Genomic DNA, 27914 nt, shown 5'->3' on the forward strand with positions numbered 1-27914 from the left:
CACCTCTTCGCTGCGCCATTAACGTTTTTTTAACGACGGCTGACGCCATAGACAAGTGAAACGTAGACCCGGGGAAGGCAGCTGAGCTTGCGCTCACAGGGACGGCAGTGGTTGGCTCATTATCACCAGCCTCTTTCCTCCTCCCTCAGGTAGACATACAGTAGCGCTTTTGCTTCAGTCCCGCATTTAAACACCCAGTCCAAACCAGTCGGTAAACAACACATGCAGCACATTTATGGAACGTAGATGTGTCACATTACAGCTAACCTTTCATTCTCTGTCACTCGTTAATCTCCGGACAGGCGGCCATATTGAACTCTCTTTAATGGGACCGAGGAGATATTTCTGACTCCGATACACAGCTGCTTTTACCATTGGAGGCCAGCGACATTGGCACATGACTTATGGGTTGCCAGGCAGATTCAAAGTTCCTCCACCGGGAGACTTTCAGGAAAGGTACCTTGGGGCGGAACCCTGCCCATCACTCACCTGGGCGCCCAGGGCGCACACAGCATGGGTCGGCGTGATTGACACAGCGCCTGGCAAGCTGTGATTGGTGCACGGTTAGAAGAAAGGGGCGCGCCTCAGCTGTGGAGGGGGCCTGGATGTTAGCGATTCTATGGACCAGGTCCATTGTGCCCAACATGTCTTTATCGCCTATATCTGCATGTGGCAATATACCCATCTTTCTTTCTCCCTCCATTATTTCTGATTCCCTTCTCGTACGCACTTCTGCATATTTTTGTCTCCTTTAATCCCTCTCTAATTTTGCAATGCCTCCCTTTCCTTTTCCCTCACTGTGATTTCTCTTTTTTTAACCCCCTTTCTTCTTTCTCTCTCCCTAGCTCTCTCTTTCTCTGCCTCGCCTCTCCCTCCATCTTAGAAGTGTTGCAAACGGATCAAATATTAGCCCCCATCACCTACCTACCTCGGCACTGCTCAGCGTAACCTGTCACTGGGTACAGGGGAGGGAGAGAGTCTAATTTTGGCATCCATTTTATTTCCTCTTTTGAATGAGTTTATTGTGTGTGTGTGTGTACGTGTGTGTGTGTGTGTGTGCGTGTGTGTTTGCGTGTGTTTGCATGCTTGTGTGCATGTGCTTGCGTATGTGTGAGTGTGGCTGTGTGTATGGGTGCATGGGTCCACAGCAGCTGTCCACTGTACAGGCTTGGATTGTACACAATCCGAGCAGGGGGAAGCAGCACAAGAGGGTGACACTGGACACAGGGAGACCATGATGTAAACGCGTGACAGCCTTCATTCTGCAGGGCCAGTCCCCGGCTGGCTCACGTGAGCACACACGTGCCGATCAAATCTGGCGCAAAAACTAACCGAATCAAATCCCACCGCCCGACCCGCCCCACCCCGCCCCGCAACGCCCTCCACCCCCCCACCCCACCCCACCCCACACCCACCGTGCGGCCGTCACGTTCCGCGTGGGCGGATTCGCTCCCCGGATGCAGAGTCTGAGGGCCGCTTCGCCAAACCATAACGACCTCGCTCCCGGAGAGGAACCACACTCGCTGTGAGGTGCTGTTGAGCCGACTGAATACGGAGCGGGAATTGTGCTGGGTACCTTCTCCAGATTAACCACAAACCGTAAAAAATTTCACCTTTTTACTTAAATGATGGAGTTTCTAGAGCCTCCATTTTTCCAGTCTTAATTTCTTTAAATACATTTTCTTACTTCTTCATATGGCAAAGGGTAATCAGAATATTTATGGCATTGAAAAACAAGGCCTCAGTATTCCAGGTCTCCTTGGATTTCTTTTTTTTTTTAAATATTGGCACGATACAAATTGGTAGTTGTTAGGTTAATCTTACTAATAATGATGGGACTCATCTGTGGTGACATCACATCCTTGTATTCCTGAGAGTTGCACTGATGTTCTCCAAATGCTGTTCATCACTCTGGCTGCCAAATGGCCGTCATTTAATATCATTTCTCGGATGTGGCCGAAAGGTTAGTCTAGAAGATTCCGCCCGACCCGGCCTTCTGTCACCCACCTCTCTCTGACCCCGAACTCAGCTGTGCCGTCAGGTTGTTGGGTGTCTCTTCCCTCCTGCAGATGACAGCCGCTGTAAAAATAAAAGGTCAAATGTCATTTCAAACCCCCCATTTCTGCTCTGTTACTGGATCAACTGCTGCGCTGCTGTCCCATGTCCAAAAGTGACTGACCTACATTGAGCGCAGTGAATCTCGATCCTACGTGCACACACACACACACACACACACACAACTGTCCTGCCAATCACCATGACTAAAGAGATTAATACTGGCTCAGTGTCTGTTCTCATGGGATATCAGTATTTATGTTCGTAATAGATCATAATGGCTTGAAAGTCTTTTGAAAATTTTTTCTATAAAGCACTGATCCTCTCACTGTTGTATCAACACTCCCCTTCAAAAAAATAGCCTCCTTATTGGATGTAGTGTTCTGTGAGTGTTGCTATCCATCCATCTCGATATCCTAGCGGAAGAGACTAATTTGGGGCGTAGCTGCTGATGACCTCCCATGTGTTGCCTTGTACACAACAGAACTATGCAACTAGCTAGTACGCAAAGCTTGCCTTCTCATTTTAAAAAAAGGCCTTTTTCATAGAAGAAAAATGGATGCTCATAACCCACAGGAACACACAGCTCAGGGACGAGGGAAGCCCTTCGGCCCGGGACGGGTCAGACAGTGAGGACCGCCCAGCCAGGTCCCGATTACAGCGCAGGCACGCCGACGCCCTCCACGGCGGCTCCAGAATGCCGCGCCGGGATCCGCTCGCGTCGGCACCCCCCGAGTCAGCCCGTCCGACACACTGAATTGCAGGGATGGGGATAAATCACGTCACATGTCAAAAAGTCACATGTCCTTAATTAATCCTGCAGGACATCAGGAAAGGGGGCGGGGATCAGGACCCTGCTGGAGTTCTGACCACCCGGTTCTTCATTATCCCAAATGAGTGATTATCCACATCACTCTCTGCCCTCTTTGCCACTGGCAGGAATGTGTTGGCATGGGTGGGATGGGGGTGGGGTGGAGGGAGGGGGTAGGGGTGAGCAACTACAGAATCCCTCAAAGGAAACTGTCAGGGTTAAGCCTGCAGGTTTGTGGTGAAGCCTGTAGAGAACCTGGCACGCTTGCTCAGGGGCCTCATCACGTAGACCTTTTTGCAAAAACACATACGCTCGAGCAAGCTGACATTACCAGCCACTACCTGCAAAGATGTCCAAGGATTTTCTGACAGGGGACAAGGTGATGGCCAGTGTTTTTTTATAAAACAGTTTATGGCAAAGGAAAGTTGCAAACAAGAAGGATTTTTTTTTTTTTTGAGTGATTAGTTCCTAGGTGAAACATTGCTGCTATACCCTAAAACAAGATGGTCTGTTCTAGGGTAGGTACCCACAGACTGCATCCCACACACCCACACGTGTACACTTGCTCCGTTGCTCTCTCTCTCTCTCATTCACACTGGCATGCACAAACACGCACGGACGCACTCTTTGTTATTTCAGTCAGATATCTCAGATACCAAGATCGGGTTTCCAAATGTACAAGAGAGTCTCGAGGAAATCGCTGGCCGTAGACCGATCTGTGGAGAGAGAGAGTGAACGAGGTGGATCCAGATCCAGAGGAGAGCGGAGGCGTGTCATTGGTAATGTTTGTGAAAGGTGCGAATCACCGGAGCACACCAGGGGGTCAGGCACCGGGTGGAGACACACCACCCCCACCCCACCTCAACCCCCCCAGGTCCCAGACACAGCAGACATGGGCTGACATCTATTGACCTCAGCATGGCACTCAGACTGAGTGAATTTCAATAGGCTACACTGACAGTGCTGCGTGTCTGATGTTCGCCACATCTGTGATGAGAGCGTGTGTGCGTGTGTGCGTGAGAGCGTGTGTGAGCGTGTTTGTGTGTGTGTGTCAGTGTGTGAGTGTGTTTGTGTGTGTGTGTGTGAGAGCGTGTGTGTGTGTGTGAGAGCGTGTGAGAGCGTGTGTGAGCGTGTTTGTGTGTGTGTGTGTGTGTGCGTGTATATGTGTGTGTGTTTGTGGGCATACTCGCACAGAAAAACACAGGTTTCTTTCCTCGATTGCATTTTCCCACCCAACATGAACAGCGGAGGTACCAGAAGCTCACCACGTCTGAATGCTCCACCAGCGTCCTCAGCCTCGTACCTGGGTCCAGCTCCATCCGCCCTGATCCATTCTGTGGATAGAAGACCTGAATCACCCGCAACAGCTGCTGCTAATAACTCACGATGAACTAAGATTATTATTTATACCACAAACAATACAAAAAAACCTGTTCATTTGCTGTTAAAGCACTGATTTCCAGTGCGGTGACAATCTACACATGGGCTGGCACCTTACACATCCCAAGACAGCAAGCTAGATCAGATTTCATGAAGTGAAGCTTTCTAGGGCTCCTGTATCAAGGCATTTGCCACAGGACGAAAATGGGCAGATTCACAATCGATGATTCAAAAATGGGGAGAAAATGGTAGAATGTTTTTTTAAGAAGTGTGGTCATTTCCACGCACACAGGAAGAACTCTACCTGTGAGTAAGATGCTACGTGAAGCACAGCGTACGGGTAAAAGGGATGTTATTTTGGTGTGTACGTGGAACTGGAGTGCTCAGTTCCTGAGTATCAGCATCTGAGTGTCTTCACAGCTGCATTACTCAGCAACCATTCAACAGTGCTGTTTAAGTAGAATCATTGAAGCATCACTCCTTCTAGTTCAGGTTATGCAATTTTTTGCTTTTAGGTTTTTCTCCTTAGGGCTTGTTTTGAATATACTCCGTATATGCAGCCAGAATTTGAATTCTGGATCTTTGCTCAGTACAGTTACTTTGCATTAGCAATTCAGTAAGTTTAAATATATGCCTATATTCTGGGAATGTTGTTAGCCAGACACCCGCACACATGCGCACACGCACACGCGCGCGCACACGCACACACACACGCGCGCACACACACACGCGTACACACGCACACGCACGCACACACACACACATACACACACGCGCACACACACACACGCGCACACACGCACACGCACACATAGACACAGACACAGACACAGACACGCGCACGTACACACAGACACAGACACAGACACAGACACGCGCACGTACACACAGACACAGACACAGACACAGACACAGACACGCACACGCACACGCGGAAGGAAAGCCACGCACACTCACAGGGCTCCGGCAGGAAGCACGTTCGGTCTCACATCCTGTTTTCTGCTCTCATCGCCGCGCTTCCCACTGGCACATGAGTGAGTCACATGCGCGCACCATACGAGCCCAAACATGCGTGCACTCTCTCTCTCTCTCGCCGCCACCTCCCAAATTACAAAGCCCGGCCGTTTCCCCCCTTCTGCATGAGCGTCTGGTCCGAATTGGGCCCGTGGCAAAGACAACCCGAATGGGCCTTTATTTCGGGGCTGCAATCACCGTTTCCCTGTTGCCATCCTTTCTCCTCCTCCTCCTCTGTGCGTTTCCATTTTTACCCCCCCCCCCAAAAAAAAGAGCGTGCGGAGCCAAGGGACAAAAGCAGCCGGGGCGATTGAGTTGTCCAGTTCTAGCAGGGACGAGCAGGGCTTTGCGAGGGCAGCACTGTCCCATATGGAGAGCCTTGGTTTGGTGCTACACTTGCACTGAATGCATTCAAGAAAAAGATAAAAGGGAGAAAAGGCTGCATTCCCTCCAAGATTTTCCCCCCTTTCTACAAACACTCAACAAAATCAAACAATGCCTTTTTTTTGTTATGCAAAGGTTAGTACCATACACTGCTTAACGCAAGTAGCAGTCGTCATGGAAAATAAAACGGGGAACTATGATTGGATGTTTGTAATAACAGAATTACAAGAGCATCACAGGGCTAGTTCAGAACTTTTCTTTTGCTAGTTTCAAATGCCCTTTCTCTATATTTCTGGGCACATCAGTTATTTTTTTCCTGATTCATCCCTGAAGAGGCCATCATTTCCTTTTCCCCATGATTCAATGGGGCTCCACCACATGTGATGTGATAATGAATGCTGCCCGCAACACCGGGTAGGATTCTGGGCCTTTGTGACAGGAAGACACTGCACCGTACTTCACAATACAGAGGTAAGACAAACTGCGATGCATTCCATTTACTGGAAGTAAATGAGCCATTAATACAAATGCTTAGCACCAATTTGGCATCGACGCCTGGATGCATTAGTCTTTCTGAAGACAATTTTAATAACATGCCACTGAACAAATTAGCCTTGCCACGAGCACTACTGGACAACTCTCTTCAAATACATTTTGTTACAGTGTAGCACTTTGGGAACACAACTTTTAAATTAAAGGTAAAAACCTCGTAAATGTTCCGAAGCATAAACTGGTAATGCAGAAAACCCTTGATAATGGAGTCTGCTTGGCAAAGGAATAATGTCATCACCATTTCTCTTTCTGCATGTTGCAGTATGACCCCCCAAGCCCCCACCACATCCACTCAATAAAATGTGAGAAGACAAAATGCATTACTGTGTAAAAATACCTTTTGTATTGTTTACATCATCCTCACAATCACACACAATCAAGAAATGACCCTGCCCACCCAACCCTGACCTTGCCCCTCCGCTTCTCACTTTTAGTATCCACAGCAACTACCTTGCTATGAACCACCCCCAACCCTACCCCAACCCTCCAAAACAGTTCACTTGCCTGCAGTCTTAATTTATAGTGATATGAGGGGAGTCAACACAGAATTTGTTCAAAGATTCCTGCTTTAACATTAATAGCATCCCACACAGCGCTGTGGCCTTGCTGTCCAGTGCCTAGCCATTAACGCCCATTTCACTGAGCATTCCTTTCGGCGTGAAGAGCAATTCATGAAGTAAAATCAACGCCTCGTGAACACATTCAGCAAAAATTTAGTTTCCACCAATCAGCAAGAACAAAATGGCAGCAACTGTGTTTACAGGCATAAGGTGGCACAGGTAGAAAATCCTTTCTGAAGCAGGGAATTTCAAGGGTTTGCAAACAACGGTGGGAAGCGAGTGAGTCGGTGGATGAGAAAGAAAAAAAAACTACACATCACCATATCACACCTGATCTCACAACAACTGCCAAGAATTTTAAGTGCCAAATTTTTTTTAAATGAACATACTTTGGGTGGAGGCCAACCAGCAACATGTGTTACAGTGCTCTGAAAAAAGCACTCCTCAACCTGCACGATTTTAAAGTCAAATATGCTTTACAAAACAGCGCAAAGCATGAAAATCTACAGGATGACCTGAGAGAAAATATATATTTTTTTTTGTGTACGTGTGTCATCACATCCAGGTCATCCATCACCAGATCCGGCCAGACAAAAGAAATAAAATAAAAATCCCCACATTATTGTCTCGTTTGATGAATCATCCCAGACCCGTTTTTAAACGTCTAAATGTGAAGGGATTGAGTGAATCACAGAGAGCTCTTCCTCTTTACTGTGGAGACCGGTCCAGTCAACTCCAGTTCATTCCAGGATGCCCAGTGTAGTTCACACACCTTCCCAACAATCAAAGATCGGAAACTGTCGCCGACACAATGAGCAGTCGTTCCCCTGTGTGCGTGCGCAAGTGAGCCTTGTAAAAGGCTTTGTAGTGTAATGTGAAGCAATCTTGGTCCTGGAAGAAATACTCGAAACCTAGGCCATAAACCTAAACTAAACCACAGTCTCAATGTCAAACCCAACCTCAAACCATAACCCTAATCAAAACCAGAACTTTAATCCTAACTTGGACGTCTGCCACAAAGCTAATTCTTACTCTAACCACGACCCTAGGCCTAACCTCCAAATCAACCCAAACAAAATTTTTGACAATCAAATAAACATCACTGTCAGTAGACTGGGTTGCTTTGGATGCACACATTTTGACATATCCATTTCTCAAATTTACAGGAAGTCTTCCTTTCCCCAGCCCCCATTCCTGCCCCCGCCCACAGCTACACAGGGGGCCTAAAAAGGTCGAGGCAGCAGAAGACATGACAGCAGGGGGTATATTGGGGAGTTAGCCGTCATGCACAACGTCGGCCACCATTAGCGATTGGACAAAGGCGGTTCCTTTCAACAAGCCACAGACTCACCCAGAATAAAACATCAAAACCAATATTAGCCCTGTTAGAAGATAGGAAATACTACATTCCAGCATTTTAGCAGCCTAATAATACGTGACAGTAAAACAAAAAACAAAAACAAAGAAAAAAAACAGAAAAATTAAATGAAGGAAAATCAGGTGCTAGTACTGTGAATGCTTTTTGACGTCTGATATACCTACAACGCTGAAAAGGTCACTGGGTTTACCATTTTTTGTTTTGCTTCAGGGATGGTTTTAGTCTTTACCAAGATGTTTTTTTTTTTTTTTTTTTTTTTTTACGACGGGAAAGACAAGACACTGAATAAATATCTTTAGATTATGAGTTTCTCTGGTTTAACAACCATTTCTGGCAGGATTCTTTTTAGTGCTTAGATACATTACAAATGAACAGGCTGCAACAATCTCATGCACATTCAAGCTTACAAATACACCACAAACAAACATCAAATCCATTAAAATAATCTGTAGTGTACAAGAAATAATCATACAAACAAATCTAAGGCATCGCAGGCCTTCTTCATCAACAAATGAACCCCAAAAAAAAACAAAAAAAAAACTGAAGGCAGCAGTTCAATCTATGCGCAGTAAGATCTGTCCATCACTCTGAGGGACAGCACTGTTTCTGGCCCTAACAGAGTATCAAGCATTCAGCTGTGTTCTGTATCAGTGAAATGAGATGTATGGGAGTTGAAGAAAGTTAACTTTCGTGCAGGTTAAGGACAAAGACTTCTGCAGTTAGATTGAACAGAGGCCTACGTTCGTTAAATAAAGGAAAGTCAAAATAATTTTTGCAACGCTGAAGCTACAACATACAGTACAAAGTTTAATTTTACTGCACCACAGTGCAGTGCCAGTGCCCTTGGATAAAAGCAGCAAAAGCAAGCAGCATTAATTTTGCCAGTTAGCAAAACAAAAACAAAAAAGAATAAAAACAATATTTGTTTGTTTTTGTTTTGTTTTTGTATTCATACACCTGGATAGTTTAAATGAGGCACTCTTGCATTATGAAAGAGCAATATAGGTGAATATATGGTAAAATATAATATTCAAAATAAAACACATTTCACAATACATTTATAAGTTCACAAAATACTCTGCAATAAACAGTATGAATATGAAAGCATTGGAACGTGGCAACTGTTTGTATATTTCCTAATACGTGTTGCATATTAAGACACATATTAAAAATATATTCCGTAATATTTCGCATTCTGTATTTGAACATTTTTTTTTCCCCCCAGAAGGTTCTCTCAGAATTTGAAAATACAATAGCAAACACCGCTCGATTCACCGATTCACACCGTGGTTCCAAAAGAAGGGTCTGAAACAGAGCTTTGGCATGAGTGTGGTGCGCTGAAAACAAGCATGAGATCTCTTAACACACAGTGGCCTCTAAGGGCCTTATATTCCAACCTAATGGACTACTCAAAATTAGCATTCCTCCTGTAAAACAGTGGCCCCAGGTAGAAGGGAATATTAGAGGAAAACATCTCTTTTGATATATTAAAAAAAAAAAAAATCTTTCTACATATCATTGATCAGAGCATTTAGACTTTCAGATAAAATGAACATTATCTGGTTAAAACATCCTTAATAAGTCTTTTTGCGCAAGGATGCTACATGGAAAATGAAGCCCGTTTTGTGAAATGCAAATGTTGCTACTTTAGTGGGTCAATAATGCATACCAAGAGTTGCTTGATGCCTTTTCACAAGCTTTAATTTGAATGTTTTTTAACAATTGCGTAACACTTTGCAAAACCGGCTTTCTTATTTGACATTGATTCCACTCTAAAAAAACAATTCCGCGAAACAGAGAGAGACGTTCCAATGAATTGGGGGGGGGGGGGGATGAGGCAGGGGAAACACCAAAATCATAGTGTACACTGTCATTCAAGGGATAAGGTAGAATGTTTAAAAAGGTAGAAACTAAAGATATTTGTTTTTTCTTTTCCATTTCATTTCTACTATTTTTTAAATTTAGCTTTCAATTCAGTTTAGTTTTAAGTCTCTGTTAGTTCTCATTTTGTTGGCGAAGTGCCCATGAAGTTGTTACATAATTTTGTTTCATTTTAGCGTTAGTTTCAGGGGAAGAATGTATGTTTCAGTTAGGACTGAGCATTTAAACTGACAAATAGTGAAAACATTACCATCAAATGGACTCATTAGACACTGAAATTCTTTTAATTAATCTTTTTTTTTTAAATGAATGGTACATCATTGGTATGAATAAGTAAGACAGATCTTCTCACCAAGGTTAAAAGCTTCTAACCAATCAAGCAATGTTACTATGTACCAACCAAAAAAACTTTTGCCACTACTGTAAAGAACAGGCACTGAAATTGAAAGGTACAGTACATTGTTGATAATGTATTAAAAGTCATCCCAGACTGAGCTGCCTTTTTCTCATCACTGGGCTTCAGTGTGCGAAATTTCTGCATGATAGCTCCTAATGTTTGATCGCTGCTTCGTCTAAACTCAAACGTTCTATGGTTAAAGAGATGCTAATAAAAAGGTAGCATATTGCCATCTAGTGGCCATGACTACCTAGAAGCCCGACAAGCAGGACAAAACCCACATTATTTTTGTCATGTTTTGGTAAAGAAATAAATGAGCTAAATTGATCAGAAACTGATGTTGATGTTTCTTTTGTTTTATTTAGCTTTAATTGCAATGATTCTAGTTTTATTTTAGTTTATTGGACAGTTGTTTATTGGTTTTACATTATTTGATGAAAGTTTTTCATGGCTAATTTTCATTTTCATTAGTTATAACCTTGGTAGCATCTTAAAGACACGCCAAATTGCTGATAGACACAGGACATCATTAGGACAAATAAAAATCTGTCTAAATTTTAGGAGCACCACCTTAAAAAGCAGGTCATAACATGTACTCTGGATGTTTGTACTTTCATCTGAAGATGGCAAATATACCATTTGCCATTTTTGAGTGGACGTTTCCTTGAAGTTAGCCTCTATAGTCGGATATTTACATACATGGGGGGGAGGGGATTGAGGAGGAGGCTAGAGAACCCCTGCTTTAAGAAGACTTCACCCTGTATTGCAAGGCATCCTGAGCAGTCGAGGGTTCACTATGTGGCTCCTCAGTGAACTGAGGGAAGTGACATGCGATTACATTTGCAAATTAAGGACGGTGCCTGGCAGGCCACTTCCTGATCACAAGACCCAGAGAGGAAGAGTGTTAAACCAAAATCAGAACGGGTCCCTGGCAGAGGTACCTACAGGGTGAGGACCCATACACAAGGCACAAGGGGAGGGGGAGAAGGTGGAGGGGAGGGGGGGGGGGGGGGCAAGTTGCAAGTTGCAAGACACTCAGATTCTACCAGAAAGTCAGCAAGACTGCGCTACAAACAAATCACAATCAAAAGACCACAGCCTGTCCATGGTAAATCCTAGCTTTCCCGTTCTCTTCAGCCAGGTCACATGACATGGCCTGTATTTTCACTCCTGCGGTTCAAGGCCTTCTCTTATTGCGGCAGGGGAAACGGTGGCGAGCACACAGGTGGGAGACCAGCCCGGGAGGCAGAACGCGAGCAGCCGTGTGAGAGGCCGGCAGAAACAGAGTAGAGTAGCAGCTCCTCAAAGAAGAACCACCGTCAGCTGTCACTACCAAACAACAGCCACAAAACCTTTAGCCCACTACTGCTAATGCTCCAACAACTTGTGCTCCATGTCGCTACAGAAACCACAGATGATTCTCAAAGATTTTTACAGAGAGGGCAGAGGAAAGCCCAGAACACTGCTCTCTGTTACTCTGGTTACCTCTGGGGGTGGGGTGGGGCGGGGGGGAATGGTGGTTCTCGTGCAATCACCAGGACAGACGCGGGGCAGAGATCGACAGATGGCAGGGCGGTGCAGCAAAAAAAGAGGTGGCGGCTGAAGACCGTTTATGTACTCAACCCTGCACCACATCCCAGGCAAAGACAGGCTCGCCCATTATCAGAAGCGCACCGAGCCCCCACAGAGGGAGGATTTTAAAGCAGGGTACAGAAACCTGAGACGCAACCAAAGCACAACCTTACATGACATTTGCACGCCATACTGGCCCAGACCCACAAAGTCAGGAGCGGAGCCAATCAGCTATTCAAGCCACTCAAGTGGTGAACGGGAGGCCACGCCCCCATCCGTGACACAGCGTTCATGACAGTTGAGTTCACAGCACGACGAGAATATCTCAAGTGATCGCTGTTATTCTTTTCCGTTTTGTTTTTCTTGTTTTTTTTTTTTTTTGGAAACACACATCGCCCGTCCCTCTCTGGACCCTGTCTCTCCAGAAGAACCTTGGCGTCCGTTTTCATAGTACAGACCAGCGACTGTAATTTCTGAGATGGACACTCATCACCCTGACCCTTAGAACAACATACAGTACAGATTCACGCTCAGAAACAAACAAAACAAAGAAAACAGCAGTGAGAGCAACCTCAGACTGCATATTTTGTCCAAATAATGCTAATAATAATAATAATAATATGAATAACTATTGTATAGTTATTTTCAGTCCAAAACACAGAGAGATCACAAGGCTCAGAGTAGATGAAACAGTAGATTTAGGTATTTTCCCCCAATATATGTATGTGTGTAAAAAAACAAAAAAAAAAAAACAAAATTGGGTGTGTGCATCTGTGTCTATATGTTTGTCTGTTTTAAACATGTGCTCACAATGTTTACAGCTAGACTGGTTCCGGTTCTGTCCAGTTGAGGCGGTGCTGCGGATCCTGTTCCTCCTGATGGAGGGGCCGTGTCCTTTGGGGAATAGGGCGTGTTGCGTGTCATTAGGGCCTCCGGAGGTCATAGTTCACAGGGGTTTGTCTCGCTCCCTTTCCCCTCCTCCTGCTGCACAACCGTCAAGCAACGGCGCGCAGCCACGGCACACCCCTCGGACCGCTTCGCCCTTTGACCCTTCCAGGACAGCGTATCAGGGTCCAGCAGCAGTGGCGGAGGCAGACCACAGTGACCTTTGACCCTTCGCCGCCCCCTCTCGGCAGCCAGTCAGGCGCACTCTCGCCGCACCGCCAGAAAAGGTCCGCTAAAAAAAAAACGAGCCTGCGCGTGGCTTCAACGACTCAGCATTTCAACTCACAAAATGGCCGACGCGCTAACTCGGCTACCCGCCTACAGCAACGAGCGACTAGCGCGGGCCCGCGCACGAGCGTGCACGCCAAACCGCACACGCGCACGCACATTATAATTACAAACACACGTATGCATACAATTTCAGTTACGTCTTGGTTGGTTTCAAAACCATGCAGAGGATTTCAAGAAGTGTTTCACATACGAACGAAAAACCGAACCCCGCATGCAACTCAATGACAGCCTGTAGCGACGGCCGAGGATGAGGAGCGGGAAGAGAGGAGAGCTCATCGGGACTTCTTAAATTAGCTGAGAAAATACGAATCTCCCGGTTGATTTCCATGGCTAATATTTCAATATACAAGAGTAAGCTTACTGAAGAAATTACGGTTGCCATACCAGGAAATTGAGCTAGCAAATTTCAGGTTTCAAGCCCATAACCATATAATAATTATAATATTAAGTTATTAAATAAAATGTCCTAAAAGAAGGCTTGTCCCCTCCTGAGCTAACCCCTCCTCCCCTGCCCTTCCCCCAGAGGACAGGAGATCAGTGGGAAAAGTCTGCCGTCCATACTACAAACCCCTTGGCATTGAACGAGCAGGTGTCAATCATCTGGACCTTTGGAGGCCCCGCCCCTCTGCTTAGGACTACTGTGGGTTTCCCAGGCGGAACTGATGCATTCCTGGTGCAGTTTCGCCTCCGCAGGGGCACAGGGGAGGTGCCACGTGCCTTACCGGCCTCAGTTACCCAGAATAACTTTGACGAAGGTGGCAACGTCCGTCTCTCTACCATCGTGAAGCGTGAAAAAAGGATGTAGCTGCCCAGAAAAAAAAAAAGACAAGGATGATGAGCGATTCATCCCAGTAGCAGGGATTTCAACAAACACAAACAGCCATGAAACATGCCAATGGGGTTTTTTTTCCATTTCAGTTCAAAATGAAATAGGCAAATAGACAAATAAACAAACAGACAAACAAAGCAGCGAGAGAATTATTATTTTTTTTTATCACTGGAGAAAGTCTACCCTCTACTGGCTGGTTGGAAGAAATGCAGCTCAGACAGGGTGAATTCTAAAGCAGTTTGCAGTTTAGTCACAATTAGACAAAAGTACGACAAACTCAGGTAAGGTACCAAACACAATGTTGTGAGACACTACTCCAGCCGGTTAAAAGCACAACTGAATAGGTTCATAACACAACAGCCAACCAAGAGTCATCTCTCACCATGAGGTCTGTGTATGCCGGTCTTTCTTTGGAATTCTTCTTTAGGCTGACAGAGGGACACACAAAAAAAGCAGGATTGAATCTACAGTGTGGGCCTGCACTGGGCTGTGAAATGGGTTAATGCAGCGGTCGGTGAAACTGAGTGGCTGTAGAATGAGACTTCCGGTTGGACTTTGTAGTAATAAAAAAAAAAGGTAAATGTGAGATTGCCAAAGGTATGCTGCAGTCTCCTAAGGCTAAACCACCCCCACCTGAGAAATGAGGTGCAAGTTAAACTAGTCAGAGGTTCGGTTTTTGCATTGCAGCACCAACGCTGCATGGAGAGGCCTGGAGGGGAATATCAACCCCCCCCCCCCCCCCCCCAGCTATGCTGTAATTACTGTGGCAGTGGAGAGGACATTACATTACAGGCATTTAGCAGACGCTCTTATCCAGAGCGACTTACACAACTTTTTTTACATAGCATTTTACATTGTATCCATTTACACAGCTGGATATATACTGAAGCAATTTCGGTTAAGTACCTTGCTCAAGGGTACAACGGCAGTGTCCTACCCGGGAATCGAACCTGCGACCTTTCGGTTACAAGTCCAGTTCCTTACCCACTGTGCTACACTCCGAGGAGAGACAGACAGAGCATGAGAAAGAGAGAGAGTGAGTAATGGAGGTTCTATATGACAGGGACATGAGTGAGAGATAGGGGGAGCAGGCAGAGAGAGAGAGAGAGAGAGAGAGAGAGAGAGAGAGAGAGGAACGGAAGGAGTGGGGAGAGAGGTGTGCGGAGCTGGGCGCACCACTGGGAAGTGAAGTCCACAAATTCAGGGGAGAAGCGTTCAGCCGGGAGCTGGGGGGACGGCTCCTCCACCACCTGCTTCAGCTGCTGGAAGGGCGTGCCCCAGGACTCATAGGGGAAACGCAGGATCGCCAGCTCAATCTGAGGGGGGGGGGGGGGGGGGGGGAGGGGTAGGGGTGGGGGAGAGAGAGAGAGAGAAAGAGGGAGAGAGGGGGGGAGAGAGAGAGAGAGAGAGAGGGAGGGAGAGAGAGGGAGGGGGGAGAGAGAGAGGGAGGGAGAGAGGGGGGGGAGAGAGAGAAGGCAGAGAGAAAGAGAGGGGGGAGAGGGAGAGACATAGAGATAGAGAGAGAGACAGGGGAGAGTGAGAGTGAGAGGGGGGGAGAGAGTATGAAAGCGGGAGGAGAGAGAGAGGGAGACGGGGAGAGAGAGAGGGGGGAAAGACAAAAAAGATAGGACAGAGTAATTTAGAGAGGGGAAACATTGAGATTTATTAATTTATTCAAGCCTGAATGCAATACCCCCAAGAGATTATTTCACTTTCCTCTAATTTAGAATAAGTTGCACATGCAGATGCGTTTAGATATTACAGAGGGACACAAGCACACACAGACATACACGCACAAACACAAGCATACAAAGCAAGCACATATTGCAATATGGCAGGTGAACAAAACAATCACAGATGAAACACAAAAATTCTACAGAAACCTATCAAACAGGCGTCATTAAAGTAGTGGTAAGCCTGACAGCATGGTGACAAAACACATTTATGAGACACAGCCATGTTTATTTATTATCTTTATTCAATGTCAAAGCTTCTATTGAAATACATACCATAGTGATTCCTAAACTCCAGATGTCAGACTTGACATTGTAGCCCTTTTGGTTGAGCTCTGGATTAATCCTCTCCGGCTGAAATACAAATCAGGCCAACCAGCCAATCAGCAATGTGCATGGTCACTTGACCTCCGACCTCTTCCACACTTTTAACATCTTTAGGGAAATCAGGCTTTTCATTTTAATCTAAGAACTCACCCTCTGCCCCATTTACAGTGTACACACATACACACACACAAGCATACACAAGCACACACAAGCACACACAAGCACACACACGCACTCACACACACACACACTCACACACACAAGCACTCACACACACACACACACACACACTCTCACACACACACACTCTCACACACACACACACACATACACACACACAAGCACACACACACACACACACACACACACACACTCACTCACACACACAAGAATACACACACACACACACACACACACTCACACACACACACACACACACACACACACACACTCACTCTCACACTCACACACACACGCACACACACACATCCCCTCACCGCCATATATGGCTTGCAGCCTGCATCCATGGTCTTGGCCACAGAGTCCACCAGGTAGCCGCTGATGCCGAAGTCGCATATTTTCACCTGGCCCTGAGCGTTGATCAGCACATTCGAGGGCTTCACGTCTGATGGGGAGGGAGGAGAAATACCTCAAACCACGCGCCTGCCATTCAAGAGGATTGTTCTGAATAGGCCTTACACCAGGTACACCAGTTATATCAGGACAGACTGAATTAGCAGAGGTAAAGCTGTATAAATGTCTTACACCATAACTGCTCGAATCGACAAGGAGAAAATGGTGTAAACAGATCACGTAAACGATGATGACGTAATCTGTCACTACGACAACCAGATCTCCGCTCACCTCTGTGGATCACCTGTAAATTGCTGTGCAGGTACTCCAAAGCCTTTACTACCTGGACAGGGAGGTACAAAATGGGGGGATGGGGAGAGAAAAGAGGGAGAGGGAGTGAGTGAGAAAACGGTTGACAGGAGAGAAGGGTTGACAGTTCCCCTAACACCAGCAGCACCGGCTATAGGAAGCTATACACTGCTGTAACCGCCTGATGGCGCAAAGTGTAAGGGGAACATCCAACTGAACAATGTTTTACTTCAACTGTACAGTAACAGCTGGAAACTGTCTGCAAGTCACACGTTCCCATACAGGCTTTCGCTCTTAAAAAAAGTAACCTCACTTCATTTACCTGCAATTACCTGCAGTAAACGCCCTGTCATACACAGGAATAGCAACAGACTTATAGTTATAGTAGTTAAAAGTACAGTTAAAACTACTGTAATTTGCCCTGGACACATTTCACTGATGAGCTAAGAGGGAAGACTGCTGTCACCATGGTGACCAATGGCATCACCACGACGGTCACTCACGGAGACGGTGATTTTCCCCAGGATGTCCTCTGGGATGGTCATCCCCTTCTCCAAAACCCTCTTGTAAAACTTGTCCAGAGACGTGTCCAACAGCTCCATGCAGATCCACACATCGCCCTGGCGAGACACGGAAAGGTGACCAATCAGAAGAGAGCAGGGCAGAACCACTGAGTTTCATCACCACAAAGCAGTGGTGGGACAGCGAGGCCTCGCGAAACCCAAAACGGGTGAATCTCCTGCTGACCTGAGCAGGTCACTGTTTATGCTGCGAAAAGCAAATGGTTCAAACAATTCAGTGATTGCTGTAAGATTCTAGGGGCCTACCTCTTATATAAAGTGATGGTATAAGAGTCTAGGGGTCATCCTCTTATATAAAGTGATGGTATCATGATTTAGAGGCCTACCTCTTATTTAAAGTGATGGTGTAAGGGTTTAGGGGCCTACCTCTTACATGAAGTGATGGTATCATGGTTTAGGGGCCTACCTCTTATATAAAGTGATGGTGTAAAAGTCTAGGGGCCTACCTCTTATATAAGGTGATGGTATCATGGTTTAGGGGCCTACCTCTTATATAAAGCGATGGTGTAAAAGTCTAGGGGCCTACCTCTTATATAAGGTGATGGTATCATGGTTTGGGGGCCTACCTCTTATATAAAGTGATGGTGTAAAAGTCTAGGGGCCTACCTCTTATATAAGGTGATGGTATCATGGTTTGGGGGCCTACCTCTTATATAAAGTGATGGTGTAAAAGTCTAGGGGCCTACCTCTTATATAAGGTGATGGTATCATGGTATGGGGGCCTACCTCTTATATAAAGTGATGGTGTAAGGGTTTAGGGGCCTACCTCTCGGAACAGAGCGCCATAGAATGTGACGGTGAAGAAGCAGTCCACCGTTCTCATGGATATGTCCAGGTCCATCAGCAGCCTCTTCTGTTCCTGCGTGTTCACCGTGGCACGGATCCGCTGGGGGCAACAGGACACACACACACACACGCGCGCACGCACACGCACACACACACGCACACACAGACAAGTGTCATGCACTATCAGGGCCAATGGGGATGCTCATACACGTACAAAAGATCTGATGTCCCTTTATCCCGAAATTTGTCCTAATTTATCTGTATTAGACGTCATTTGTATATATTCAGGCCATGTATTTTGGTCGTTGCTTGATTCATTTCCATTGGTGACATCGCACATACACGCACTGATCTCGGAATGTTGCTCATAAAGCCTCAATCAGGTGACTGTACTCACGTTCCCCTACAATACAAGTCCCTCTGGATAAGAGCTGCTGAATGAATGGAGTGTAACATAAGGTAGCACTCCAGAGCCCAGTCCCTGCACTGGAGTATTTCCTGCATGGCTGACTCACATGGATATTAAGACAAATTATGAAAATACATGGATTTTTAGAAGCACAAAAATGCCTCAAATGTAATGTCTTTTAAAAGCAGTCTGATAAGGGGGAGCCCTCTTATTTATATTTTTTTTATGAAACCACCCCTCCCGCTCACCTTCACGGCCATGATAAGGCCGCTGGGCACGTGCTTCATCTGGTCCACGACTCCATATGCCCCTCGCCCCAACTCCGCAATCTGCTCCAGGTCATCTGCCTTCACCACAAAGTTCTGACTCAGAGAAAGAGAGGCAGAGGAAGGGAGAGAGCGAGAGAGAGAGAGAGAGAGAAGCAGAGAGAGAGAGCGAGAGAGAGAGAGAGAGAGAGAGAGAGGCAGAGAGAGAGAGAGAGAAGTAGAGAGAGAGAGCGAGGGAGAGAGAGAGAGAGAGAGAGCGAGCATAAGAGCAAGGAGCTGCTGTTACATGTTCTTGAGCAGCAACATTTTTCAACCAGTTTCGGGTCTTTGATCCTCAGTTGCACAGGGTGATCTACACTTTTTTTTTGAAGCTTAATTTTGCATATATTGAAGTATCTTGGATACCCAGCAAACAAGAGGGTAAAAGATGGAATGGAGCCAGCTGCTCTAATGCAAATGCTCTGGGAAACGAGTCTATTCCGCAGCCAGGCGAGCGGCAGGCAAACACAATTGGTCATCGTTCGCCAGGGAAGAATAAGAATATGGCTTATCTGATAAGTGCTAAATTAGCAATCTGTTGCAGAGGCGGGGCTTGGAGAGGATTCAAAGGCAGCAAAGAGCATTCCATGCTGCCTACAATCAGCGTTCGGCGATCTGGACCCAGTGTGGGCTGCGGCTCGATCTGCTGCAGGGGGTGGACTGACTGAAGCAAGCTTTCAGGCCGACACAAACGGCGGCATCGCCGCGCAGTCGAACAATGCTAATGTTTCCACCCATGCTAATTCAGGGTTATAGAAGCGCTGTTGTTGATAATAAGATGGAGATAGAAGCCTATGACAAATGCACAAGACTAACACATTTGTCTGTGTGTGTGTGAATGTTTGTGTGTGTGTGTGTGTGTGCGTGTGTGTCTGTGCATGCGGGTGTGTGTTTGTGTGCGTGAGCTAACAGCTTTGTCTGTGTGTGTGGGTGGCCCAACACCATATTAATGCCCATAATTTTGGACAACATACTGTTGGCCATGTAGTGCATGCGATCGATGTGAAGGCATCTCAGAGGGAATGTCAGGGGCATTTCAGGGGAATCTGAGAAGGGGAAGGCCAGGGCGGGACTCCAGGGCGCTTCTTACCTTCTCCCCGATGGTCACACAGGCTTTGGAGTCCAGGTCCCGTGGGGGCCTGCCAGGGAAAGGGGCAAAGGTACGACGCAGCGGGTAAGGGAACCTTCCGGAACACAACTCTCATTACACGTATCAGGTGAAAGAGGGAGAGGCCTCTCGGCTCACTCCCCTCATTCGAGGGCCCCCATTTTTTTGCCCTAAGCCTTACCAGCCCCGCCTACCCCCAGGTGCACGTGCACCCATTCGCTCCAATATGGTTTATCCCCGGTCGCTGTGTCACTGCGTCTGATAGTTTCTATGGCAGTACTCACTGCATTGCATCGAGAAGCCATCAGAGCATTTTGACTGCAGCGTTAGTGCACGCCCTGACCAGCGGCTATTAATACCCTGTAGCAGGGGAATGGAACTTCGCCACTGAGTGACACTGCTGCTCTTACCTACTTAGCAGACACACTAATCCAGAGAGTGTACCAACCTTACGGAATATGCCACCCCATTTACACCCTCTGAGCACTGCTATACCACTACCCAATGTAAAGAGACCCCTAAAAGAAGGATCGTCATAAAAATTAACATGCTGTGGTTCATAAAAATAAAAAATAAAAAAACACAAACATGAAAGTGACAAGAAAAGCACTATGAGCAATGGGCATTTTAAGAATGAACTGCTGTGTGGTGAAAGCACATCTTTACCTTTCAGAAAGCCTTTTAACAATGCATATCTGATTGGAGAATTAACTGCATTTTATTATTTTAAAATTGAAATGATATGTGAAAATAAACATTAAGAGAGCTGGGCTAATGGCCTGTGCAAGGCTGATTCATTAACACATTATGTTCAGATCATGTGTTAATGAAAACTTTGGGTTTTGTAGCACCAGCTGCAATATTGTTTTATCAGCTATGTGTGATTTAGTAAGCTTTTCCCTTCGCTGGAAGATTAGCGCTAAGGCACTTAAATTCACAGGACCCAACTTCTACAAAAACAGGTAATGTATGACTCATCTACATTTTACACAGCCAGAGCAACGTGCACAGTGTTCAATCTTAACTTACCACCTATTTATACATCTAGATATTTACTGAAACATATCATGTTCAGTACCTTCCTAAAGCGTACAACAGTACTGCTCTACCTGGGAATCAGTCCCACAACCTTGTGAGCCCAGTCCCCCAACCATCACACTAATCTGCTACCATTTACCACAGGGTCTGTGGAAGCTTTTTGTTGTTTTTGGTGCAAGGACATAATGCCATATCCATAAGACTACAAGTCAGGAGAACAGAAATATTATATTGTGCAGGTTTAATCAGTCATTGTACAGAATGATCTTACGCAGCAGCTGGAGCGGGTTGCTCAAACACCTCCTTGGAAAGCCTGAGCCCTGGATTCTTCTTCTTACCTGAGAGAGGAAAAGCAGAAAATAAATGTGTGAGACTAGGTTGGGGGGGGATCAAGAACTTGGCAGCCATTTTGTCATCTCCGACATTAGGCCGGGACTGCTTTGGAACAAAACAGGTGCCTCAATAAATGTTCCATCCCATTTGCATTCAGTAAGTAACCATTTTCTCAGTGAGACCATCCCTCTAAAGAATTCCTAATTCAGGAGAATTCTTGCTCTTTCTGGAAGCCCCCCCCCCCCCCCCCCAATTTTTCAATGACAACTACAGAGAGAGGAGATTTAACCAACTTGATGAAATCAAGACTAGACAGAAAAGGGGCTAATTCCATGGGGAATTTAGCTTATTTAGCATTGTCAGATGGAATGCAATAATAATAATAATAATCAGTTTTAGGGACAGGTAGTTAAGAAATATGAAACACTTCTGGGCCCCCAATGACAGAAGGGGGCAGGCTTCTTCACCTGCGTGCACACTGCACTCACAACATGGCCACTGCGACCACAGCCGATCAGGGCCTCAAGAGCAGGCTGAGCAGACCGCTGTCATGCTACTCTGGTGTACCTCGTTAGCAGCAAAGACGCACAGACATCTGGGTCTACGGGCAAAGTAGGTCACTCTTTCCCCTCACTTTCTCTCTTGCATACACACCGTACACAAAATCCTATACACATACATGCCACATGAGTACATATTTAGTTCCTTTTAAAGTACGTGCAAAAAGGCAAAAAAAAAAAAAAAAGGTGGGGTAACCAAATTCTTGCCTATTGTGTGTATACAGCCTCTCTTAAAAACAAAAAAAAACACACTCACACCTTCGGCTGAATTCATTCCACTGCTTAACCACAGCCAGCAAAAATAACTTTTATCTAAAAGTTTCTTTCACAAATAATATCCAAATACCATTACACAGAATAAAAATTTTGCCAATTGTTTTCTCTGCAATGTGTTTTACAGTACACTTAAATATGAAACATAAAGAAATTTTTAAAGATGGACACATTCCAGAAGTGGGCAGAGACGTACACTTATACAGAGCAGACTAACATGATGTCAGTGTTATTTCAGTAGTGCCACTCCAAACCATAATTAAAATAGAGAAAAGTTGCAAGGAGCTCACAAAAGCTGTTTGGCAGAGTTCAGCTGCTATTTAATCGTGATTACCGGCAACTTCTAAATGCAGAGGGAATGGTTCACGGATGGGCTGCTGGCTGTGATGCACATTGCCTGTGAGTCACTGCATAGGGCTGTCATTTTACTCATCAATTTTATCTGTGTGCAGTTGCCCATGCCCCAGTTTACACTGCCCATGTCTGCACTCCTTAATAAGTACAATCTCTCTCAATCGGCTCTCTCTTTTCCTCAGGACACTGGCTACTGTTCTGCCCAGAACTCCAGGAATGCAAAAAATGTTTCAATGGAATTCCTGGATTCCTAAGGGAATGAGCCAGAGGAGAGAGACAGAGAGGAAAGGGGGGGGGGGGGGCAACAGAGAGGGACAGCACGAGAGAGAAGGAGAGGAAGAAAATGCGAGAACATGAGAGAGGGGAAGAGTGCATGGGAGCTGAATTGAACTGATCAATTGAATAAGAGAGAGAGAGAGAGCATGAGAGGAGAGGAAGAGACAGAGGGACAGGAAGTGAAGGAGAGAGCAAGAAAAAGATGGTGCCCAAATTAGCTCTGCTCTCTCACAATAACCTGCGCCGTGGAACCCAAGGGGCAGCTGTGTTTCAGACGACTTCTGCTCCCAGCTCTAATCTGATGAGTGTGTTACTGTGCATGCTTGAGTGGCTTTAAACACACGTGTGACGGGAGGGGGGGGGGGGGTGGGGGAGATCCTCCACACACCCAAACATGGCAGGTCCTTCACCTACAGCTGTCAGGAGATCTTCTGGGAATGGAGATGCCATTCACTAAGCACCAGCTTCCGGCAGTCCAGTGCAGTGATACTACAACCCTAACCCTAACCACTGCTGGGTTTTCGTACGGAAAAACAAAACCCAGGGAAAATGCCTCATCGGCCAAAACCAAATGCTTATAAACCTTCCATTAAAGTGTGCTCCCTGTAATTGATAACTGCTTAGTATATCTTCAAATGCTTTTCATGACGTTAATTTCTATTAAAACACTTATTAATTTATTTATTTAGAAAGCGTAATAAAGGTATTAAATAATGGCTATAAGGTCATTTTTTCCCCTGTGAAATGGCTTCATACAGTGGCAGTGTCCACCCTGCAACAGCGGGGCGTGTCACGCTGATGAAGGCGCCCTTCTCAACATGGAAGGTGCGAGGCAGGGTCCATCGTGAAAGCAGTCACAGAACAGGCATGCGCTCCCCCCTTTCCTTTAGCTTTCGGCGTACCAAAAGGAGACGCTCACTCTATGTCCCAGCAATAAGAAGACCTTAGGATAACCCCTCCAAGCGCACACTCTTCCCAGTCTTCCGTGTAATGAGAAGCCGCAGCGGGCAAATGTTTCTTGTGCACTTGGGACTGTCGATATCAGGCAGGACGTACCACAAGATCTGTCAGGTTCTCACGTGTCAGATCCTGGTCAAGGATTGCCAGCAAAATATGCACAGGATTGGATGGCAAAATGCTATCTGAACACCAGGGACATGAGGACAAGCTTTTTTTTTTTTTTTTTTTTTAATCAAGGAGATATTAAGACAAAGACATGAATAAAACATCCAACATTAAGTGATACAGTGCCAATCCAACAAATAAAGCAAAGGCTACCTAAACATCAAAACTCGCAGGGATGAAGGGGAATGCCTTTGGGCAAGAGAACAAACGGCTCCTGGCAACGCATGTATTTAACCTATGAGCTACCCCTGAACACACAGCTGAAGATGAGACGGCAGAACGTCGAAAGGTAATTAGCCGCCTCCCTTTTCTCCTCTTACCCTAGTCACATGTGAGCCAAGCGTCTTGATGTTTTATTCAGCACGGTCAGCTCATCAGCAAGCCTACGCAACCCACCCACCCCCCCCCCCCCCCCCCCCAATTCAATTGGTGCGCTAGACAATTCAAATACATCAGAACTCAACACGTTGTCGGTTCCGCTACAGTTCTGTACGTCGGATCCGGACGTCGGATCCTGGCTCAGCGCAATTTAATAATTTTTCAAAACAACTGGGGGCAGTTTTGTGAGGATTGAGAGTCTGAGCTCATTGTTTGAAGGCTGCAGGTTTTGATTTGGTTGGGCACTACTCTTGTATCAATGAGATCCCTCTGAAACAGATTCCTTTCACAACAAAAGGTTGTACAGAAGTATAAAAATGTAAGCTACACAAGTTGCCCTGATGGCTCGCCACGCCATTTAACAATTCAAGTTATCAAAGTTAAATTGACTCTGCCGAGTCATTGTCACAAAGTTGTAAAGACTGAGATTTAATGTAACATTGCTTTCATAAATCGCGGGTAGGCTCAACCTTGGCTATTAGCATAAAACTGGGATTAAGAGCAGTGCAATGGGGCTGATGGAGCAGTGGGTTCTGGGAGGAGCAGACACTGGACTGATCAATGCACCTGTCATAAGGAGGGCCACAGTGCCTTGGTATGGAACTCATCTGAGCTGCAGGGACCACGGGAGGGAGGAAGGTTCTGCTTCCATTCTGACCGAAGATTCCACTGGATATGAGCCGAGATGGTCAATCCAAACTGATTGGGGTTTTGATATATTCAGGAAATTATCCCCTCCAAAGCCTTTTATGGAATATGTGAGCTGTTGGAGGTTGAGCTTGAGCTAATATTTTCTATCCAAGTTAAGGATTTTTGTGGCTTATTTTTTTAAATTATTATTTTATTTCATAGTAAAACCAAAAAAATAAAAATTTTAAGATACAATTGAACAAATTACTAATAGCTCAAATCAAAGTGGTAAAAAAAGTTTATGAACAACAGGGATCATGAACAACAAGCTCTGTGTTAAGGTCGGTTTAGGCCACATTACAACAGACAAAAGGATATATTACATCATAATATATGCATTTTATGTGAACCTGTATGCTCCAATGCCACTTAGTGAAAAGTTCACTTCCTAAAGTTTTTTTAATTTTTAATTTTTTAAATACTGTTTCAATGTTTGTGGATGTTTCCATTTGGGCACAGTGCAATGAAAACTTTTAGAAAAAGTTTCCAACAACCTGCAGGATTCATGATGGCAGTCAGGTACTGTGGAACTTGTGAGTTTGAGATCTAAAACAGGAATGAACACTTTGATATATATATATAGTTAAATTAAATACCATTAACGTGAAAATGTGTCTTCCTGACATGACCATCATCCACAAAAACAAATCTCCTTAACAATTTACAAATATTACCAGGTGTAAGGGGTTGCGCTTTACCGAGGTCCGAACGTTCTCTACCCTGCACGCAATCACCCATGCCACACATTCCCCAGGGAACATTAGAGCAATATTCCAAGTGGAACACAGGAATCAGTGGTTCCATGCATTTACCTGGCAGGTGTCAATAACACTGTTTCCCGATTTGTGAATAAATTAAAGGAACAGTAAAGGTAGTCATTAATTTAAGTACACTTTTTATTTACATCAGAGGTTTATAGGGAAAATATTTTTCAAAATGAAATTACTTGCACGTGAAATTGTCAAATCCCGTTTTCCCACGAGACGCTGCACGTTGGCCACAAAATGTAGAAAGAACAATTAGCTAAACTGTGCGAAGGTTCATGCTTCCATACACTCTTTGGAAATCCGTTCACGTAACGTATTAATTTAATTTTTCAAATGATGGAAGCATTGCAAGCACGCAACCGAGCATTGTTAAAACTTTTAACTTTTTTCCCCGATACAGTTCGGCGTTCTTTAAACGTAGCGGACTATTTACTATTTACTGCGGGCTGCGTCATAATATTTTTCTTGGAGACATGCATTTTTATATTCTGTTCTTCGACTTGTTTTGTAGCACAGTGCATTTGCAGCAAATCCTCTATTTTTAGGGTGTTATATTTGTAAAGACCACTAGTGTAATGCCACCAGTACAAGGCTTGGAAGATGAGACGTCTGCTACAAAAAGAAATATTTTCCATTACGCGTCCCGACAATGAAAACAGAACACGAGCGAGCTGCTAATAATATTAAAACATATTTGGCCATATACGAACCGATTTCTCTCGACAGTGTGGAAGTGCACATTAACGAGGTCATGTTCCTTACATAGCCCACACTTTGACGTTGATAGGTAAAATAAATCGATAAATCGACAGCAATACAAATAATCGATGCACCTTGCAGGAAAATTTAAGGTGCATGCCGTGCATACATTCAACTCCATTCTGTTCGAAGGATATGCATTACGCAAACTCTAAAACACGTTCAACGTGAATATGTTTCCGCTACGTACACTTCTGAGAGTTCTAGACAGGCTATGCAACAGAAAAAAAAAAACTGAACTAGCTGGCATAACTCCCGGGGAAAAGAATGCACGTATCGTAAATACACAGCTCAACCAGCCTACTGCGAGCATCGTCTTACCGGGAACTCTGCAAAAGGGCAGATCCAAAACAGGAAATGTAACCGATCCCTTTAAAAACCCAGCAGTTCTGCATGCAATGCATTGGCGAAACCCCGACTTGCAGCAATGCACTTTGCAAAGAATGCAACCCAGATTGCATGTCCGTGGTTATGCACGGATCGCACGAATAATCTTACCTCCCTTTGGCAGAGACATTTCCCCTTTGCTTTGATGGGGGGGAGGGGAAGCACAAAAGACTTTGCCTTCTCTCTTCCTCCCTCCCTCCATCCACTCGCCCTGGAGCTTCAGCGGCTTGATTTGCAGAAAAGATGCAAAATACGAATTCAGACCTTCATGCAACTGCAGAGTTTTTGCCTCAGGGTTGTAAGTTTCCGTGCAGTGAGCGAAAGTGTAAATGCACGACTTGCAAAATGGTCCGGCACGCAATTTGTTTGCAATTCCTCTGCAAGCAAAGCTCAGCTGCAGTTACATGATGGGCCAAGGCTAGCAGCTGAAGGCTTCTAACTTGGATCAGTGAGAGTCTGACTGAAAAGACGTTTTTCCTGCCTGGAGCGCAAGTGATTGTGGGATGTGTAGTCTAAGGCGTTTCGGAAATAAGGCGGGCATATTTTGACGGATTTCATGCTCATTTTTTACCTCTGCATTGAATGTTTTAAAACGTGCAAACGTGAGGAATATTTACAGGAATATTTTCGAGTATTTAAAAAATATTGAATCCTTCATTGATTGGAGCCTTATGTTTTAATAAGAGTGCTCTCTTTAAATAGCTAACAATGACAGTCAGTAGGCTACATGTAGCTATGTCTATTTTCGGCAGTGTTTCGAAGCACTGTTTGTGACACGTTTCCATTCAGTGCAT

General features: G+C 45.3%; 1 protein-coding gene across 2 annotated transcripts; it reads right to left on the bottom strand.

Annotated features, from left to right (window-relative positions):
* Nucleotides 1–8362: 8362 nt before the first annotated feature.
* Nucleotides 8363–27567, bottom strand: map2k6 (mitogen-activated protein kinase kinase 6). Of its 2 annotated transcripts, none has more exons than XM_035398919.1 (12): nucleotides 27232–27567; nucleotides 21490–21556; nucleotides 20163–20211; nucleotides 19016–19129; nucleotides 18339–18458; nucleotides 17495–17611; nucleotides 16974–17025; nucleotides 16607–16734; nucleotides 16059–16136; nucleotides 15226–15365; nucleotides 14432–14477; nucleotides 8363–14025 (listed from the first exon to the last, which is right to left on the bottom strand). In XM_035398919.1, exons 1-12 carry the CDS (start codon nucleotides 27320–27322, stop codon nucleotides 13948–13950), a joined length of 1080 nt encoding a protein of 359 aa, XP_035254810.1. In that variant the 5' UTR covers nucleotides 27323–27567; the 3' UTR covers nucleotides 8363–13947. The 2 variants fall into 2 exon arrangements, with proteins under 2 accessions (XP_035254810.1, XP_035254812.1); XM_035398921.1 differs by lacking the exon at nucleotides 27232–27567 and adding an exon at nucleotides 27055–27182.
* Nucleotides 27568–27914: the final 347 nt, after the last annotated feature.

Source organism: Anguilla anguilla, chromosome 17, assembly GCF_013347855.1.
Source record: "Anguilla anguilla isolate fAngAng1 chromosome 17, fAngAng1.pri, whole genome shotgun sequence".
Taxonomy (NCBI): Eukaryota; Metazoa; Chordata; class Actinopteri; order Anguilliformes; family Anguillidae; genus Anguilla; species Anguilla anguilla.